Source organism: Hirundo rustica, chromosome 2, assembly GCF_015227805.2.
Source record: "Hirundo rustica isolate bHirRus1 chromosome 2, bHirRus1.pri.v3, whole genome shotgun sequence".
Taxonomy (NCBI): domain Eukaryota; kingdom Metazoa; phylum Chordata; class Aves; order Passeriformes; family Hirundinidae; genus Hirundo; species Hirundo rustica.
In genome coordinates this window covers 78,109,595-78,127,783 of record NC_053451.1, presented here as the reverse complement: position 1 = coordinate 78,127,783, position 18,189 = coordinate 78,109,595, and the positions used below count along the sequence as shown (strand labels likewise).

Below are 18,189 nucleotides of genomic sequence, written 5' to 3'. Positions count from 1 at the left end.
TTCTAGTCAGCGGCTAAATCTCACCTAGGATTTTTGAAACAAGTGAATATACATCATATACAGTATAAAAAAAGAGATCAATAAAGAAATTTGGAACCTACCAATACTGGTAGCGGGTGTCATGCACAAAACTGACCCTGTGTGTCATGCAATGATAGGTGAAAAAAGTGGATAAAGGGAAGAAACAGGTTAGCTGTTTAGAGTTAACATTCAAAGTGAGATCCAAGCATAACCACAGAGAAGTAAGTTAGTTAAATGAAACTGTAAGGTCATTCACAGTTTTGCTTAAACACAGAAAGTTGATTGTTCTTACTAAACTCCTGTGTGGGTTTTGGCATGTTTCTGTACATATTCAAGATACTTCATAAACTTTTTTTACTTATTAATGTTATCCTTTCACTTAGTGCTTTTGCAGCAACAGGTTTTTGTTTATAAAAACACCTTTGGTTAAAGATCACAGCATTTGGGACTTTTAGAACACTGCATAATTCAGACAGCTCAATGTTGCGCAGATCAACATTCACCAATTTTTTGATGTGTGGCAGGAAAAGGAAGTGGAATTAAGACAATATTCTGCTGCAGGGGCTTTGCCAAGTTTGTGTTTGATGCTAATGTACCCATTCTTAACACAAAGAAAACAGTACTTTGACAAGTCCCAAGCTAAACACCTCAAAGCGTGTAGCATTCCAGCAGAAGGCTCCCAGCGCACCTCAGAGATGCTGTGGCACGACTGCACACCTGCCATGCACTTTAGCTTTGGTGCCTAGCCCACCTTTAACCTTTCTGGAAATGCCAAATGAAAGAAAGAGATCAGCCTGCTTCCAGTACAGCACATACAGCAAGCTGGTGAAGGCAAGCAGGTAAGGAGACTAGTGCCAGGTACGTGCATATTTGACACAGAGTCAAATGTGCTTCCTGTATTCCTGCTGAATTACTACTGCAGCCCCATATCGGACCAGCGCAGGACCTGCCTGACTATGAATGACCTTACCCAAGAACAATCCCCAGAGAACACACAAAGTTCCTCCTCTAGAGGCTATAGAAACACTAACAAACAGCAATGGGAAGAGAGAAAAGATCTGGTTTTAAGATCATTCACCAAACAATGAGAAGGTGACAAAGCAATCAAACTGATATAAAACAAACAAAGTGCAGAACTTCAGAGGTAAGCCATGCTAAGTCAAGCCCCACACTTTTTATTAGGGGAGCCAGTGGTTAAAGAAAGCAGAGAAGTTATATAAAACAATTAAGTTTTATATATATTCCAGCAGCAAAATTTGTCTTAAAATTTAACACACACGCACACACGCACAAGGAACACATTTGAAAATTATACCAGTTTAGAAAATATCACATAACCATTCAAAATCCAACAGATAATGTCATGCAGTGCTCCTCAGATGTGGGTTGCATGACAGTCCTTACACCCACCAAAACCAACCTTCCCAGGAAATGTGGGATTTTCAGATGTATCATCTTTAACGGAAAGCTCATGACACCCACTCTTATAGAGGGCGTCCCCTTTCCTGAACTCCTCCCATACCCCACTCCTCTCTTTAATATCCTTCCTTGGAGCTGATGGTGTTTGAAAAGAGGAAGAGGTTAATCACTTTAAGAAAGCTTTTCTACTCTGGGGCTTTGGCTCCATCTGCTATTTTATACCTCTGTTTCTTCTTTTTTTTTCATGTACTTGTTTTGGGGCTTGACAACAACCTGGCCCTTAAGGTTTAGTTCCAAGATCCACCCTTCCTACCACCAGAGATTTGTCAGCTAAAACTAGAATTACAACAATTAGCTGGAAAGAGGGATGGACAATAAAAAGCACAAAAAGTGAGCTACTTAAGAAAACAAGAACATTCCAAAAGTCTGGAAAATATCCAAATGCTTTTTCATTGTAAAAGATACTGTATTTTCCATAGTTAATTTGAAGTCCTTGTCAATTGCAAATAAGAGCAATAAGCCCTGAAAGGGAATGCTTAAGAAGGAAAATACCTATCATGCTACAAGTTCTCACAGTTTCAATGTAAAATAAGTTTGTGGAAATTTCTGTATGTTCTGTAGGCACAGGGCAGTCTTCCATTCATATCCAAATAGGCGGTGTCACCATTTATTTATTTTTTTTCAAACACCCCCATAAATGTCAGTGTGTTTTCTGCCACTGATATTCTGGTGCACCAATGTGCTAAAAATAAGGCTATGCTATTACTTACTATTACAAATATGGGGGCAGGCTCCAAGGTTGTTACTGAGGCCTTATAGAAAAATTCCATGAAGTCAAAGCCATCTGTGTTTGTTTTTTATCTTTAAAAACATATGGGAATGCTGATAGATTGGGAAATCATCATGTGTTGCCTTTCATTCCTTGTTTAACCGACATTACTTCTATAAACTAAAATAACATGGCTGAAATGTCAAGCACATTTGCAAACACGCAGTTTTAAACTATTCTGAAGTTTACACTCAAGAACACCCCAACAATAAAATACGTAATTTGTTAATTACGAATGAAATCACAGAATTCCTTAGGAGGGATATTCTCCTTTGGGAAGTTGGAGTGAGGGTGACTAACACAATTTAGAGGGTTGTGTTGTTACTGCTTACACGAGCACCCAGCACACCCCTTCTCCTGCAGTGTTAATGAGAAGCCCTGCTACCAGCCAGGGTGCCGGTCAAGGCACCTCTGAACACTGATTTTCAAAGAGCTTCGAGCACTGAAACGTAAATTACATTCACTCATCTTCAGATCATCCCTAGGAAGAATTATAACCCTAGCTATGAGCCACAAATGCTAGGATAAGTTCTGGTGGTGCTCCAAAACCACAAAAATGCATCTGCTGCCTGAAAGCCCCTTAGTGCAGCTGCTGGGGGCGATGTGTTTTGCCAGTGCTTCCACGCAGTTATTGACTGGAAGTTTATGGCTGGTGTTCTTTTTCTCAGGGTGCTCGCGTGGGGCTGGGGAAATCCCCACAGCTGCAAGACAGCAGCTGAGGGAGCGGGAGGATGCTGTGGCGTCTCTGAAGTGCGGTGCTTTTCCCAGCATTTTTGTTAGTGGAAACAGATACGAGTCAAAATCCAGCCAATTTACGGTAGGCAAAAAGGGGAAAACTCTGGAGAATGATGAGCAAGACTATGAATGTGCAAAAAAGCAGCTTAACGGCATGTTGAAATTTCTGCTTGAATTCTTGTCCTTTGCAAGAGAAATTAAAATAATGTGCAATCATGTGTGCAGACTTCACCTCAAGTGGGGCAGGGAGCATAATAAAACCTTCTGTTAAGTGCAACTGCCTGACACAGAGGCTACCTCAGGGACACAAAACCAGCTCAATGTGGATACAACATACCTGTTGGGATAAACGCTGCATGCTGCTGCAACTGAGCATTGGCAAGAGCCTGTTGATAGTGCAAGACACTGGGATTGAAAACGGCACTGGCACCATTGCTTTTTTCAAGTGCTTGTCTCTTTGGTAAAGGGTGAAGAACACCAGGAGGAAAGGCCTGTAAATAAGAAAGTTAGTTAAAATGGCGCCATTTTTAAGACCTTGTCCGTAACATATACATAAATACAAAAACTTAGTATTTTTTAAAGCAGCTAAAGATGCCTCGCCATGCATATTAACTCAAAGCACAGCAATGTAAAATGAGTGAAATTTTGTTATTGGTAGCAAAAGCATGGTACTATTAACCTAGAACTGTAGCAGCACAACTACTGAAAAGAAACGTTTGCTTTAAAGCAACGAAAATGGCATTGCCTTTAAGTAGGTTTTCAAATATTACAGGGAGAAAAAACCACTTGTGTTTCATTGCCAAGTATTTTCTTTTATTTTTAAATTTAAATATAATTTCCTGTTATTATACAGATTAATGGATTACGTTATGCGTTTTCAATTACAAAAGCAGTTTTATCTCAATTCGACTTTTCATGAAAGATTTCAAAAGGATGAAACTGTGTTAGGAACCAAACTAAATCGTCTGCGGTCTATTACGTATGAGAATGAGATGGATAAATAGAGCTTCCGGTAAATTAACGAGTACGTGAAATCATTTCCAGTTGATGTTTGAAAAGTAAAGCGATACAAATTTCATTAGTTGCTTCTCTGAAGGAAAAAAATAAATTATAATAAATTAAAAAAAAAAAAAAAAAAAAAAAAAGCTACATGCAAAGCAAAAGGTGAAAGGTCAAAGTACCAGGTCTACAGTTGCTTCGAGAGGTCGCTTCATTGCTTTGGCAGTCGACTGAGTCTTTTAATAACAGGCAGCGAGCACATGATGGCAGTGGGCCAATGGGAGTCAAGCGAATTAACATACAGGTAAACAGCAAGCAGAGGTGCGTCATGGGAACGGCATTGCATTTGTGGATAGGTGAGAAGGAAAAAAATATTCTGAATGCAATATACAACATACAAAACACTAGGCATGCACAACAACAAAAATGTCTTCTAAAGAAATGAATATTACATTTTGAATTAGTACCGAAGCAAAAATGCATCTACTATACCTTAGTTAAAAGCATATAAGAGAGTAAAATATAGATGTTTGAAATTCAGGAAAGTTGAGTAAAACAGCAGCTTGCAGACACTATTAAGCATCATATAAACACTTCACAGAGATGCAGAAAGTTTTAAGGATACACCTATTGGAATTCCTGATAAGTTAGTTGGGTCACATTTTGAAGTGGGAAAATTCATTTGGGAGGCTACATTTTCAAATGCAAAACACTAATGAAGGTTGTAACGCATTAAAAATGCTATTGATATCAATGCTTACAAGGTGTCTTTTACTTTAGAGAAGCGAATCATTCAATGGTCAAAATGAGAGAGCTTCTCCTTTGCCAATACAAAACAGAGTACATAGAATGTCCAGTTACACTAACTTATCATTAATTCCTTTTATTTTCTCCTACAGCTGGGTAATTTTTGAAGATTTTTTTAATCTTGTAACTTACCACATTACATTGAGAGGGAAAAAGATCTTTCAGAATTGAAAACATACTTTCTAAATTTTGCTCTAACCTTCAGTACTAGCTTCAGGAGCAGGGAGTGAAATTGGACTCCCAGTTCACAAGCCAACATTAACATATGAATTATGATACTAGTCCAGCATTATTAATTATTCAATAGGAAGTATTTAGGCATAGTACATAGGTATATACATTTATGTATTCTTTTGCAGTAAATTCAAACTTATGGCTGATATGACAGCATTCTGTAAAAAACTTTCTCGTAGAAAATATTATTTTCAAGTTTTATAGTGTAAATAATTCTTACAAACTTTTAGAAAGAAAAAATTATTTAGAAATCAAAATTTTTACTTTTGTTTTTTAAACACAGGCTGATATTTAGCTCTTTTTAGAATACGCAGATCATGTCTATCTTGAAATCAGTATGTGGAAATATGGAACAAAAGTTGAGGTGGGGGAAGAGGACAAGGCACAAAATGCCTGCAAACACCCTGTGGTCATAAGTTTATCAGTTGCCAACAGGGTATTCTGCAGGACAGTCCTCAAGGAATTTTACTTACTCCTTGTTCTTATCTCTTTGCATGAGTCTTCTCAACACCCTCCTCACCTCTTCTTTAGCACTTTTTTGGATTACATACCCTGATTTACAGGATCTGCTCATTTCTCTGGGCCCAAGACCCAGACACAACAAGAAACACCTAGTCTGAAGTGGGCATCTGGACAGACTTCTGTCTAAGCAGGGCACTGTGCAGGTACCAGAGAACATCACTCCTCTGCTTGGGGCACAGCCTCAGAGCCACTCTGCCTCCACCACAGAGGGAAGTCTACGCAGAGGTGATGCGGTACAACTGAATTCAGCATCATGTGATGATGAAGTCCACAAGTTCCAATCAATGTCTCTAAGAGTAAAGTGTTTCAGTTAATTACCTTTATTATCCAAATATAGATCTTATCTAATCTCACTTGTTAACTTATCATCTCTGTTTATTATTGCCTTCCTCCAATTTTTCTCCATGCTCTTCTTAACATCACCTCCCTACTCTGAAGCTTTCTTCTGGCTTTCCCCTCATATTCCCCAGCAAGTTCAGTCTCAGTCTTCCCAACCTGAAGGCTTGAGCTATTCCTAAACATACTCATCAACCTTACTTCCACATAGTCTCCCATTCTTTTCAGGCTTTCAAACAGCTAACTTTGCTCTCCTACATTTTATTTTATCTCATCCTGATAGTAAAACATTCTTTGCATCTTTCTTTCCCAACAGATTATCTCCTTCTCAACATTTGATCTACATAACTAACAACTAATGAATCAATAGCTACAGGATGGAGAGGAAGAGGATATGAAAAGGAAATAAAGATAATATCAAAAATGATCAAACATCCAAGGCACATTATTTGTCTGCCATATGGCACATATGGTACGCTATAATGTCTCCTGGAATACAAACAGTACAGCAGTGGCCTCCATGAATGTGCAAGGACCTCCTGACTAAACTCAGACTAAAGAAGGAAAGCCCACAAGAGGCGGGAGCAGGGACAGATGGCTCAGGAGGAATGGGGACACAGCCTGAACACGCAGGGATATGCTAGGACAGTCAAAGATCACCTGGAGTTGAATCTGGCAAGGGATGTGAAAGACAACCAGAAGGAAGTTTTGTTTTTTGTTTCTCAGCAACAAAAAAAGAAGACTAGAGAAAATGAGTTTCCACTGCTGAATGGGGCAGGCAACCTGGTGACACAGGACATGGAGAAGGCTGAGATTCTGAAAGTCCTTTCCATCTCACTCTTTATTAGCAAGACTGGCCTTCAGGTCAGTGGAAGACCAGTGGGAGAGTCTGAAGTGAAAAAGATTTTCCCTTGGAGGAGGATGATCAGGCTAGGGAACACTTAAACAAGCTGTATATACACAAACCCATAGGAACTAACAGAATGTACCCTGGGTGCTGAGGGAGCTGACCAATGTTACTGTAAGGTTACCCTTAATTATCTTAGAAAGATCCCTGTGACTGGGGGAAATTCCCAAAGACTGAAGACTGCAAGCAAGTAAATGACATTCCTATCTTCAAAAAGGGCAGGCAGAGAGGTCTGAGGACTGACAGGTTGGTCAGCCACACCTCAGTCCCTGGGAAAGCAATTGAGCAAATCCTCCTGAAAACCATCTGCAAACATATGGAAGCCAAGACAATGATGGGAAGTAGTCAGCATAGATTTATGACAGGAAAATTGTGCTTAACCAACCTGGCATCTTTATATGATGAAACTGGCAGGCTGGTGAAGGGAGAGCAATGGATATTGTTTCTCTTGATTTCAGAAAGGATCTCAACACCATTTCATCCTCACAGATAAATTTATTTATCATGGGCTAAACGGGAAACAGGGAGGGGGACTGACAATTGTCTCACAGGCCAGGCTCAAAGGGATGTGACCAGCAACACAGAGGCCAGCTGGAGGCCAGTCTCCAGTGGTGTGAAATTTGGAAGAAAGGTTGATACACAAGATAGACACGCTACTGCTTAGAGGGCCTAGAAAGTCTGGAGAAATGGGCACTTCACTGGGAGGAACTTCACTAAGTCCAACAAAGAGAAATATCAAGATCTGCACCTGAGGAGGTGTAGAGGGGAATACAGGTGACCTTGCCCTTTGGAAGTAGCAGCTGTGTTAATTACCTGATTCAACCTCGCCCCTGATGAGTCACAGCTATATCCAATAAAGATAAGTGTGATAAAAGGGAGTGGGTTGGCAGGGGAAGGGTTTCTCATGGAGAAGAAATCATGAAGAAGAAGGATCCTGGGAAGAGAGAATCATTGCTGTGAGGTCAGTCTGGGTCTGCAGCTAGAGCCTGTTGTTGGAGTGTGCAATCACAGTCTAGCTAGGTAAAAGCCTGCATCTAGAATCTGCAAACTAATATATGCAGTCATAGTTTAGCAGGAAATAACCAGCAGTCAGAGGCTGCAAGGGAAACCTACAGTAGGAGCTTGCTGCAGCCAGAGTCAGGGAATAGTTGGAGTCAGAATGGGCAAGATATAAATAAGCCAGGACCCTTTTCATGCTGTGATAAACAAGAAGTCTGTGTCTCGGCTCATTTCTACCCTCTAATATGAGGGCTGTTGTCACAGGGAGGAACATCATGAGGCACCAGTACATGCCGGGGGCCACCAAGGCTTGGCAGAAAAGACCCTAAAGATCCTGGTGGACACCAAGCCAGCAATACACCCTCATAAGCAAAGGCCACTTCGATAGCATGCTAGGCTGCATTGGGAAGAGTCTCACCCAACAGGTGGAGGGAGGTGATCCTTCCTCTCTACTCAGCCCTGGTGAGGCCACATATGGAGCACTCTGGCCAGGTCTGGGCACCCCAGTACAAGAAAGATATGGGTGTGCTAGAGAAAACTCCCATAAAGGACCTGAAAGTTGATCAAGGGACTGGATTCAGTCTGGAGAAGATACAGGGGAATCTCACCAGTATATACAAATACCTGATGTATAAGCCAGTGGTGCCCAGGACAGGAGAAGACGCAATGGAAACAAATTTAGATAAAAGAAGTTCCTTTTAACTCTAAGATTGAAAAAAAACCAAAAAAACAACCAAACCCAAAAAACCACCACAAAACCCCAAACATTTTTTTACATTTCTCTGGAAGCATGCAGCAGGTTTTCAAGTTATGGAGTTTCCATCCTTAGAGACTTCAGTAAACCAAACAGACACATCCTGGGCAATCTCCTCTATCTCCCCTGCTTAAGCAGGAGAAACGGGCTGGAATATTTTGTATATATTTCTCTGCAAAATGCCACCCTGAATTACAGGTCCCTGTTGCCTTCTCCTGGGACGTTAGACTGCTAACATTTCAATTCTGTGTTCCAAAGATGCTTCATCTTGCTTTGAGGTTAATGCAACTCTAATTAAGTCTTATTTAAAACCACAGGATATATATCTGCAACCATTACCAAAGTTAAAAAAAAATAATCCCCTCATCTCTCTTTCTTATTTAGTATAGTGCCTAGAAAGACTACATTCTCTAAATGAACAATAAATATTACACAACAGAAGCTAATCAAAATAAAAACCCAATCTTCTCTGCTTTAATTTCCAGATGGTATTCAGTTTCTGCAAGCACAGGAAACTTTAACTAAAAATCATCCAATTTGAAACAGAGGCTGTGGATACAATTAGAGAAAGAATATTAAAACTTAAGAAATATTCTTCTGTTTGGTGGTTTACTTCCTTGCATAACTTACCCTTTGTCCCTCAAAAAAACTCTGGTCTTTTCTAATTTGTTAAATACAATAGCTTGGGATAGTTATGTACTGTACTGTATTGTGTTTCTTGTAGGCTTTTTAACCAGAGAATAACTGTATTGTCTATAACTATTGTATGCACTGTCCACAAGTCCACAAACCACATCTGCTTAATTATTCGTCCACTGCCAGCAATGAGGACAACGATTCTTTGATTTGTTGCCAGCAGTTTTGTCTCTCAAGTCAGATGCTGCATGTTCAATTTATTTAACTTTAGCAAAACCACTGTAAATTCATCAACTTTCCTGGTAGCAACAGTAAGAGGAATCCAATCCTGGTGAAGGGGTGGGCTGTCTTGTCTGAACGTTTAAAGAGGTAAAAATATCTGAAAATAAAACCCTCACTCTCTTTTCTTGTGATTGTAGCCACAGTGTTTCTTTCCTAATGATTCCCATTATAGCTTACTACTTTAAAACCTCATGATTCAAGTAACTGGCCCATGATAGTGGGAGGGGCAAGAAGTCTCTTGGTGTGAAACGCATCTAACCAAAGTTCAAAAAGACAGGCAACACTTTTTAGTCATTGGTGATAGTTGTAAATCTACAGAGGGCAGTTCTTTCTCATCCTCAGGCAGGCACTAATGGTAGATCAGATGAGTGTCCTGTTTTTTCTGCACTACCAGTACAGTGAGACCAAGGTGGCTGGCTGGTTGTCTCATTTCTAAGGTGGACTGTGCTGAATCTCAATGCAGGTTTCTGTTCTACTGCTGATCTCTGAAGCAAACGCTCTCTTTGCTTTTCTTCCAAATTTCCACATGTATATCTGCCGTCAAAGAGCTAAAACAGCATATGTGTCCCCGTTTTCCTAGGAACACTGAAGCTTATCAATTTTGTTTCTGTTTGGAAATACTAGGAGCAAATTTACGTATCATTAAGGCAGAGAACAGAAGTGGTATAGAGTGTCATTTGCTTCACTGTCTTGAATAGAAATACAGCATTAAAATAAGGGCGTAAAGAAAAGAAAGTGCTTCCTCCCATCAAGCAATAGTAATATTATAAATTCTTATCTTTCACCAAAATAAAAAAAAGGAAAAAAAATAATAAAAAAGAGGCAATAGAAAAGAAAGTATAAGCAAACAGCATTAAATTGAAGCAAAATAGGCATTAAAAAAAAAAAAAAGGCAGCCATACATGCCAGCACTTACCATCACAGTCGCAGCTGCCGCAGCTGCCTGGGCTGCCACTGCAGCCTGGTTGGCTTGGTGTTGCGCCGCTTTGATTTTGGCCTGCAAATGTGCAGGAGGGTGAAAATACTTGCATTTCTCCCTCATGCAACGACCTTTTATGTAATCCATACACACGGTTACGGTGTTGTCGTTTGTGTCAATCATTGTGCTGTCTGCCGGATGCGCAAAGCGGCAATCAGTCTCTCCACGCGCACAGTTCCCCCGCTGGAACTCCCTGCACACCTATGTGCAAAACAACACACGTTGCAGGGGCACAGCTTGGTGCAACGTGAAAGGGCAAGGAGTGCCCCATGCCCCCAAAAGACAGACCTGCCCTCTTCCCCTGTTAGTTCAAGTTTTACAGCAACTTCAATTTAATAAACCCTTCATCTTTTGGTGGGTGAGGGGAGTGCACCTATTTTACCTTTATGTTCTTGGCTCCTCAGGTAGCTCTCTGGTACTGTGGCTAAATAAACTTAACAGGCAACAGAAGCATTCCCAAATGCCTTCCCTTTCTCCTGTTTAGAAAGCAGCTGGGAAGGATACTTACTCATGTAATTGCTCCTGCAAAACTAGCTGGGAATCACAAAATATTTTGTCTCTTTCTGACTACACTTTGTATTCTTGCAGGTTGACTGGTAGGGAAGGAGTTCCTCTTGCTGAAACCCAGGGAAAATACACATCAGATGCACTGTATTTTTTATAGAGTCTAGAAACAAAACTGAGAGCCTACTTAAAATAATTTTCAAAAATGGGCAGAATGAACACACTGATTTTTCTAAGAGGAAATGTGCTCCCGACACTGCTGCTTAGGCTTTTGGGAAAGGACATTCATTTCTGCAAGAGCCACTTGGCCTCCTTGTGTACTCAGATCACAGATTCCACTGATCCAGCTACGCAGTGATCCAGCAACAGCTGGGAGGCTCTGCACGTAGCTGGGAGCTTTTCCCTTCAGCCTGCTGCAGGGTTGGTTAATATTCCATATCTCCATTGGCAGCTCAGGGTTGAAGGGCTACACCATTCCCCTAATGTCAATCCATCAAGCTATAAAATTCTGTTATTATCAGTGCAGAAAAAACAAGACAATTATTGCTGAAATAAAAAATGTGCTTGTTAGATATTTCATCAAAGCATGCCTTTACAGGCACGTATACCTGAGGTTTCTTGAGATTATGAACTTTGCAAAAAATGAAAACTCATGTTGATGTCTGCATATTATATATAATCAAAAACACTACTTTAAAAATAACATTATTTAATTACCACTGGCTGCAAGTGCAGAAATCCTGCCTGGTTACAAGTTTTTTTATCTGTAGCAACTAAATTTAAGCTTCGTTTCTAAAACAACAGTTACACCCTCCAAGATCTCTCACATAGCCTAACAGAGAATGTATTTCTAGTCACAGTGGTGTCCACAGTACCTCCAGTTTATCAGTCCTGAGGAGTTTCTGGGTAGCAGTTGAACTGGGAACTGAAACCGGTGGACTTCCAGGAACAATGACAGGTGGCGTGGGTAGGATCTCAGTCGGGACTAAGCCAACTCCTGGTGTTACTGGTGTTAGGTAAGGAGCAAAGCTAATAGCCGTGTTCGTTCCTATTGTGGGACCCACTGGAAATGTGGGCTGAAAAAGGAAAACACACATCAAGATGAAAAAAAGGCTCCTTAATCAATAGCTTACTATTTGTCTTTTGCTTGCTGTTCTTTCTGGCACTGATTCATTTTCTTAATGAAAAAACTTTAAACAGCTGGCAAAACACACAGCATCCTCTCTTCTTTTAATCACGTAACACATTCCAGCAGCACATGAAGAACCACCTGTGTAACTCTATTATTGGAAAAGAGTCTGCTGCTGCAAAGGAAGTCCTACTTTGAACCTGAATCTGTGTGGAGGTCCAGCTTACATTGCAGGCTTATTTACACATCTAAAAGTAGAAATAACATAGACTTTATTGCTTTTTCTCAATACTTGTTTTCCTTGGGAAAACAGGCTGTTTTTCAAAGTATTCAGATTTCATAGCTGAAGCGTTATTAACTATATTAAAGCCATATTTCTAATAAGAGTATATATAATGAGCTCTTTGGCATGAAACTTTCAGTATGTTTGCATACTGTATTTTTGCCACCTTCTGCAATTATATGTTACTGTGTCTCGTACACTGAAAAAACTCACCTTTGCAAACCCTTGTGTGCTCAGCTGTCACCAATGGCAAGCAGAATAAATATTATAATCTCGGCTGGACACAATATTTAGAAAGGGATTATTCAGGCTTAGATAAGTTCATCATATGAAAAACTTTGATTGGAGGGAATGATACAGGTCTAAAAATCTTGTTTTGTTCCTTCCTACAGTGAGTCAGTGAAGTCATGACCAGAAGAAAGAGCATTTGTGTGATGCTAAAACAGCCATGATGAGGCAGACTAGTGGGTTTGTTACAACCCGCTCCACAGGGGCTGGAGGCAGAACATCACCATGGTCAGCCCATGTTCAGACGTGGAAAGTGCTTTAGTTCTGCAGAGCTGAGTACCCCAGAGAGTGAAGCTATAATTATAAATGAGGAAAAACTATGCAGAAAAACAGGACACATCTCCGATTAGCTTTGTCAGAAATTAGGTTCTCAAATAAGCCAGCAGCTAGAAACACAACAGCACAAGACTTCTAAACACTTTAACAAAGGAGAAGCATCTTTCTCGTTAAGGTGGCCTGCATAACATAAAGTACGTAGAAAATACACAAGAGAAAACACAGGAGCTAGAGGGCAGATTTTTTCTTTTGTTGTGGGTTGGTGGGTTTTTTTTTTTTGTTTTTGTTTTTGTTTTTATTTTTCCCTTTGGAATCAATTACTAAATAATAAATGTATGTAACTTATTACCAATAGAATGCTCTGAGCGTACAGATTAACCAGGATAACCAACTATACAGAAATGGCATCTAACTGCCCTTATGAGTTAAAAGCGTACTATGCTGTGTTTTAATCAGTGATCAAATCTGCTTGATATCAAGCAACCCAGTTTATATGTCAAACATGAGCTAAATTCTGAAGAGTACAATAATGAACATTTATATGAAACAATGGTTCAGCTATGTTGAAGACAATATGAGTTAAATGAAATATAAATAACAGCTTTGTGTCAGATATAATTTTAAGAATAAATCCACTCGTCAAATGACTTCTATGAAATTTTCTTTCACTTTTTATCCATTTGGTCAAGGCTGAGTCATCTTAATCTGGCAATTTATGTGAGACAGAGCTGGCATTTTTATCACAGCAATCAGTACTGGAGACATTACGTCAATGAAATTGTAAAGTTCAAATGATGAAATGGATGAGAAGAAAAAAGTATAATTTTGCCACTTCAATTTTTCTCATAATATTAAGCAGTGGAATCTATTACTTCAACAGAACTTTTTCTGGTGAAAACTCAAGCAGTAAATCCCCAGGAAATATCAAGACACCTTAGGAGGCCAACATCACCAGATACAATTTGATGAACATGTACCAGAAATTCAGGGAGTCCTGACACTCAATTCCCAATCCCGCCTGACAGTAGATGTTTCAGTCTAAAAAGGCATTATTGAAAAAGAAATCTGGGGTGAGCTTCCTGTGACCAAATGCAGATGTCTTCTTCTGAGATACCTACACTTGACTTCTGTTGTAGTCCATGGAAAGACAAAGGCACTTTGAAAACTCTGTCATCTAATCCGAATGCTGATGTCCATAACAAGCCAAGCAAATAGTAATTAGGAGTGCCTATGTCTTTTGATAAACTATAACTGGACCTTGGAAACTCATTGCAGAAGTTGATACCAACACTCCAGATGCCTCAAGCTAAAGAAAAAAATCTCACTCCACAATTCCTTACACTAGGAATTTAGATTGAAAAAACATCATTAGCAGCCATGTGTGAAAAGTTTAATTCAGATTACTTCCCAATCCATGCTTTGGAAGTCTGCTACACTGAGGAGCCCAACTGCAAGGGCTGCATAGAGCAACTGATAACTTTAGTGCATATCCAAAGATGCTGCTCATGCATGCCAGACTCTAGTTCTATATCGCCTCCTGGATACGAAGTGTCTCAGGCACTGTATGAATCACCTTGAGACAAAACAGAGTTTGTGAAGTGCAAGCACCACCAATTCTCTCTTAACCTCAGACACTTCAGACTTCAAGAGAGTAAGAAAATGCTACCCATTAACCTTTCCTCCCGGTACGGGGATTAAATAATATTTAAAGCCATTCAAACCATAGACTCCTGAGAAACTTTGTGTTCCTACTCAAATTACTCATTAGCAAATGATTGTTATTATACAAATTTTTACCTCCAGAAGGATTATGGGAAAAAGAGAGGAAAAATATGCAAATTATTATGGGATAAAAGAAAAATAAATCAAGTCTACAGCAACAGTCCATTACATTTTGAAATGCAAATATAAATGAGCATCTGTCTAGCATCTTGACCATTCCTTAAGTAAACAGACAAGGACTATTTTTATTGATATTTAGAGAACTTTTGCAGGTCAATAGTCTTCAACTTTACTTACCATTAAGACCATCAGATCAGAGAAATATACTTACCACTGGCTGTAGTGGTGTCCCCGGAAACATGAACTGCATTTGCTGGGCGAGCATTGCTGCTGCAGTTTTTTGTTGGATTAAGTTGTTCCTGCCATTGATTTCCAGTTGAGTTTTTAAATGTGTTGGTGGATGAAGGTACTTGCAGTTCTCCCTTGTACAACGACCCTGGAAAAAGAAGCCACACTAATCAGTCAGCTGGTTTTGATGATAGTTTAATGCCTTCGAGCAAAATATTACACCATAAACTAAGCAAGATCTAATGAAACACAGGGTGTTTCCTGGGAACTGTGTAGAGGGCTGGGAGGAGCTGATGGCCCTGAGCTCTGCCTCAGCCCACCACCTCTGATTGATCGTTAAGGCTATTAGCCATGGGAAAAAAAAGAGAAAAGGCTGTGAATCAGCATTTTCATTGTTAAGTACAGATCACTGTCATACAATTAATAATCTCGGCACTATCCAGACTGCCTGAACTGCCTCTCATGACATCCTGGCCAGAGTATCTGGTATTATCGTAAAATAAGTTTTTTATTAAACTACATCTCATGATGAACAACAAATTGAAACCTTCTTTAAGAGAAATGCAGCTTTAAAGTACATCATATTAAAAAATTTGTGTGATGATGGTAGTGAGGATCAAAAGTTGCCACTCTCTGCTTGTGTTCTCTCATACATTCACCCTTATTCCAGTTCACTGCCTTCCAGCCTCCTGTTTTTATTACATCAGCAGAACTTTGAACTATTTCCATACAAGTACAAAAGAACAGAAGTAAAGGTGGTACTTTTACAACCTAAACTTAGAAGCAGTGCATGGGTCTAAATGCACAGCAAAAGAAGAGCTCCAATCAACACGAAAGGAGGAGTTTTTAGACAGTTACAAGATAATAAGAGACAATAAAAATATAGGTGGGCTGTCATCTAGAGGTGGCTTGGGTTAGAGGAGATGGATGTACAAGCTGACCCCAAACACAGGTGGAGTGGCGTAAGACACACTATTTTCCCCCGAAAGGGAAATTGTAGGGTGCACCAGGAGGCTGTGCAGCTGCAGGGCAGGACCTGCCGGGATCAGAAGCTCCTTGATGACATGGCTCACAAACAAACACAGAATTTTAAGAGCTGCAACCAGAGGGCCTAAAGACTTAGTTGAACTGCTCTGGATACACTCAACTTGTATAAGTTGTTTCCAAATTGAGATATTTTTAAGAAGTGCTTTCTGAACTTCCCATTCACCAGTAGTAGGGCTTTACTATTTGTAGACAAGCAGGAATATCCTTCTATTGTCAAGAAAGCATGCAAATCTCTATTCAGGAATATCACACAGTACAGACATATACACTGACTCCGTGTATGCACGCACACTGCTAAAAAACTTCCAACAGGCTTCAAATGTCCCAAAACTAGTGTTATAGTTATACTTTTGACTTAGACACCAAAACAGTGCAGATTCTGCATCTGATTTGCTACAAGGATGCCATAACTAGCTGTTCAGGGGTGAGTTAGACATGTTCAGGAAGATTCTCCTGTGTCAAGGCTGATGGGAATGCAAACAGCTATTTCCACACTATTAAACTATTGAGAACAGTCCTTTCCTGAACTGTCCCTGGCTGCTGCTGGGAGTATGCTAAACAGCAGAAGCCAGAAAATTCAAGAAAGCTAAAAATTTAAGAAATAGCAATGGTCTCAGCACTCAGGAACAATGGTCTCAGTGCTGTTTTAACCTCCTAGTACAGATGCAGCCACTTTCAGGGCATCATGCCTTCCTTCTGTTGAGAGAATCACTAATGCTGCCTGATTTAATTAATTACACAAAAGGAACATTACTTTGTCAGCTGGCATGAGCAGAACCAGAAATAGTCATGATTTGATGGACACAAAAGAAAGCTGGCTCTTTCATTTGGGGGGAATGTGGCTTTTACCATCACAATGCTAAACTGGAGCAGATTCGGCACAGACAACAAGCATATGCTTTTTTGTTGGCTGATGAGGCCAACTGATTTAGACATTTTCAACTGAGATCTATTTTACCTTAGCCTACTTTGTATATGAATGGCTCCTACAGCAAATCTAAAAATTAAACCAGCAAAATCATATGAAACTACTGAATCTGATGGAAATATTGACCTATGGAATCAAAAATGTTCCTTAAACAAGGACTGAGGGCAACTCTCATGCACAGTGGCTTCTGAAGTACCTGAAACCTGAAGAGTGCCTTCAGCCAGACTTCCAGTCTTACCTCTGAAAGCACAGTTACTGTATAGCATCACTTCAAGCCCTGCAAAGCAACCCATAGTGCACAAAAGATTGGCTATTTCTGAAAACTTTCAAAACAGTCCAACCATACAAAAATGTACTGTCCTCTCTGAAGTTATTCATGTCTGTGCATCGTTTACTAGTGTTTTGAGGTCCCAGTTAGCAATGAACGTACGTACTATAAAAGAGCTGTGTGGTCCCACCACGCTGCTATAGAAAGTCCTCTAAAACAGATCAAGCCTTGTTGAAATTAAATGATCCAAAATAAACTGCAGTGGAATGAGCACTGAAAATAGTGAGTAAATTAATCCGCCCTCATACCAAAATTAAATAAATTTTGAGACCGGCTTTTTTACTTTTTGAACCTACAATGGTAGCAGGAAAACACCTATAAGGAATTTTCATTCCTTTTCCCCCAAATGCTCCGTTTCCCAACTACTCCCAATCACTGCACAAACAAAAATTCAAACTTGTAGTATAATTTCAGTCAAATGAAATTATATTGACCCTGAATTTTTTTGTTTATTAATAAGTCAAATATGAAGTCCAACTGACATGACAACACATATCAAAAAGCAGAACAGGCAACTGTACACAACATGCAGGTATATTCAATGTATTGGCTGGGTCACCATCAAAGAGTCCACTTTGTAAAAAGCTACGATGCTAGAAGGCTACATCATCACAAATGCAGAGACAAAATTAGGTACTTTAACTTTGAGGCGCATCAATATCAAGCCTCTAGAGCGAGGCTTGCTTCATCTTAATACCACAGCAGTTTAGGAGCTGTTCCACAGACATTCAGTCCCTCTGGCACAGGACAGCACAAACTCAGCAGGATAAGGCAGGTGGCAGGGAAAAATAATTGCTTCTTACAACTTATAACCTGTTCCCAGATATGAGTCAGAGTCCTGAAACTGAGGGCACAGATTGGTTTGAAACTCCCGTCA

The 18,189-nt window shown here is 39.8% G+C and overlaps 1 protein-coding gene across 15 annotated transcripts in view; it reads right to left on the bottom strand.

Moving 5' to 3' along the window:
* Nucleotides 1-18,189, bottom strand: part of MBNL2 (muscleblind like splicing regulator 2) — a 107,276-nt gene that overhangs the window by 19,385 nt on the left and 69,702 nt on the right. For 4 of the 15 annotated variants that reach the window (XM_040056662.2, XM_040056661.2, XM_040056664.2 and 1 more), the window contains exons 3-8: nt 14,993-15,157; nt 11,839-12,039; nt 10,397-10,660; nt 4,186-4,239; nt 3,342-3,495; nt 102-137 (exon numbers count right to left, since the gene is read on the bottom strand). In XM_040056662.2, the coding sequence (XP_039912596.1) occupies nt 102-137; nt 3,342-3,495; nt 4,186-4,239; nt 10,397-10,660; nt 11,839-12,039; nt 14,993-15,157 (874 nt within the window). The remainder of the gene's footprint in view (nt 1-101; nt 138-3,341; nt 3,496-4,185; nt 4,240-10,396; nt 10,661-11,838; nt 12,040-14,992; nt 15,158-18,189) is intronic. The other 11 variants (XM_040056666.2, XM_040056667.2, XM_058419463.1 and 8 more) reach the window with 3 other exon arrangements.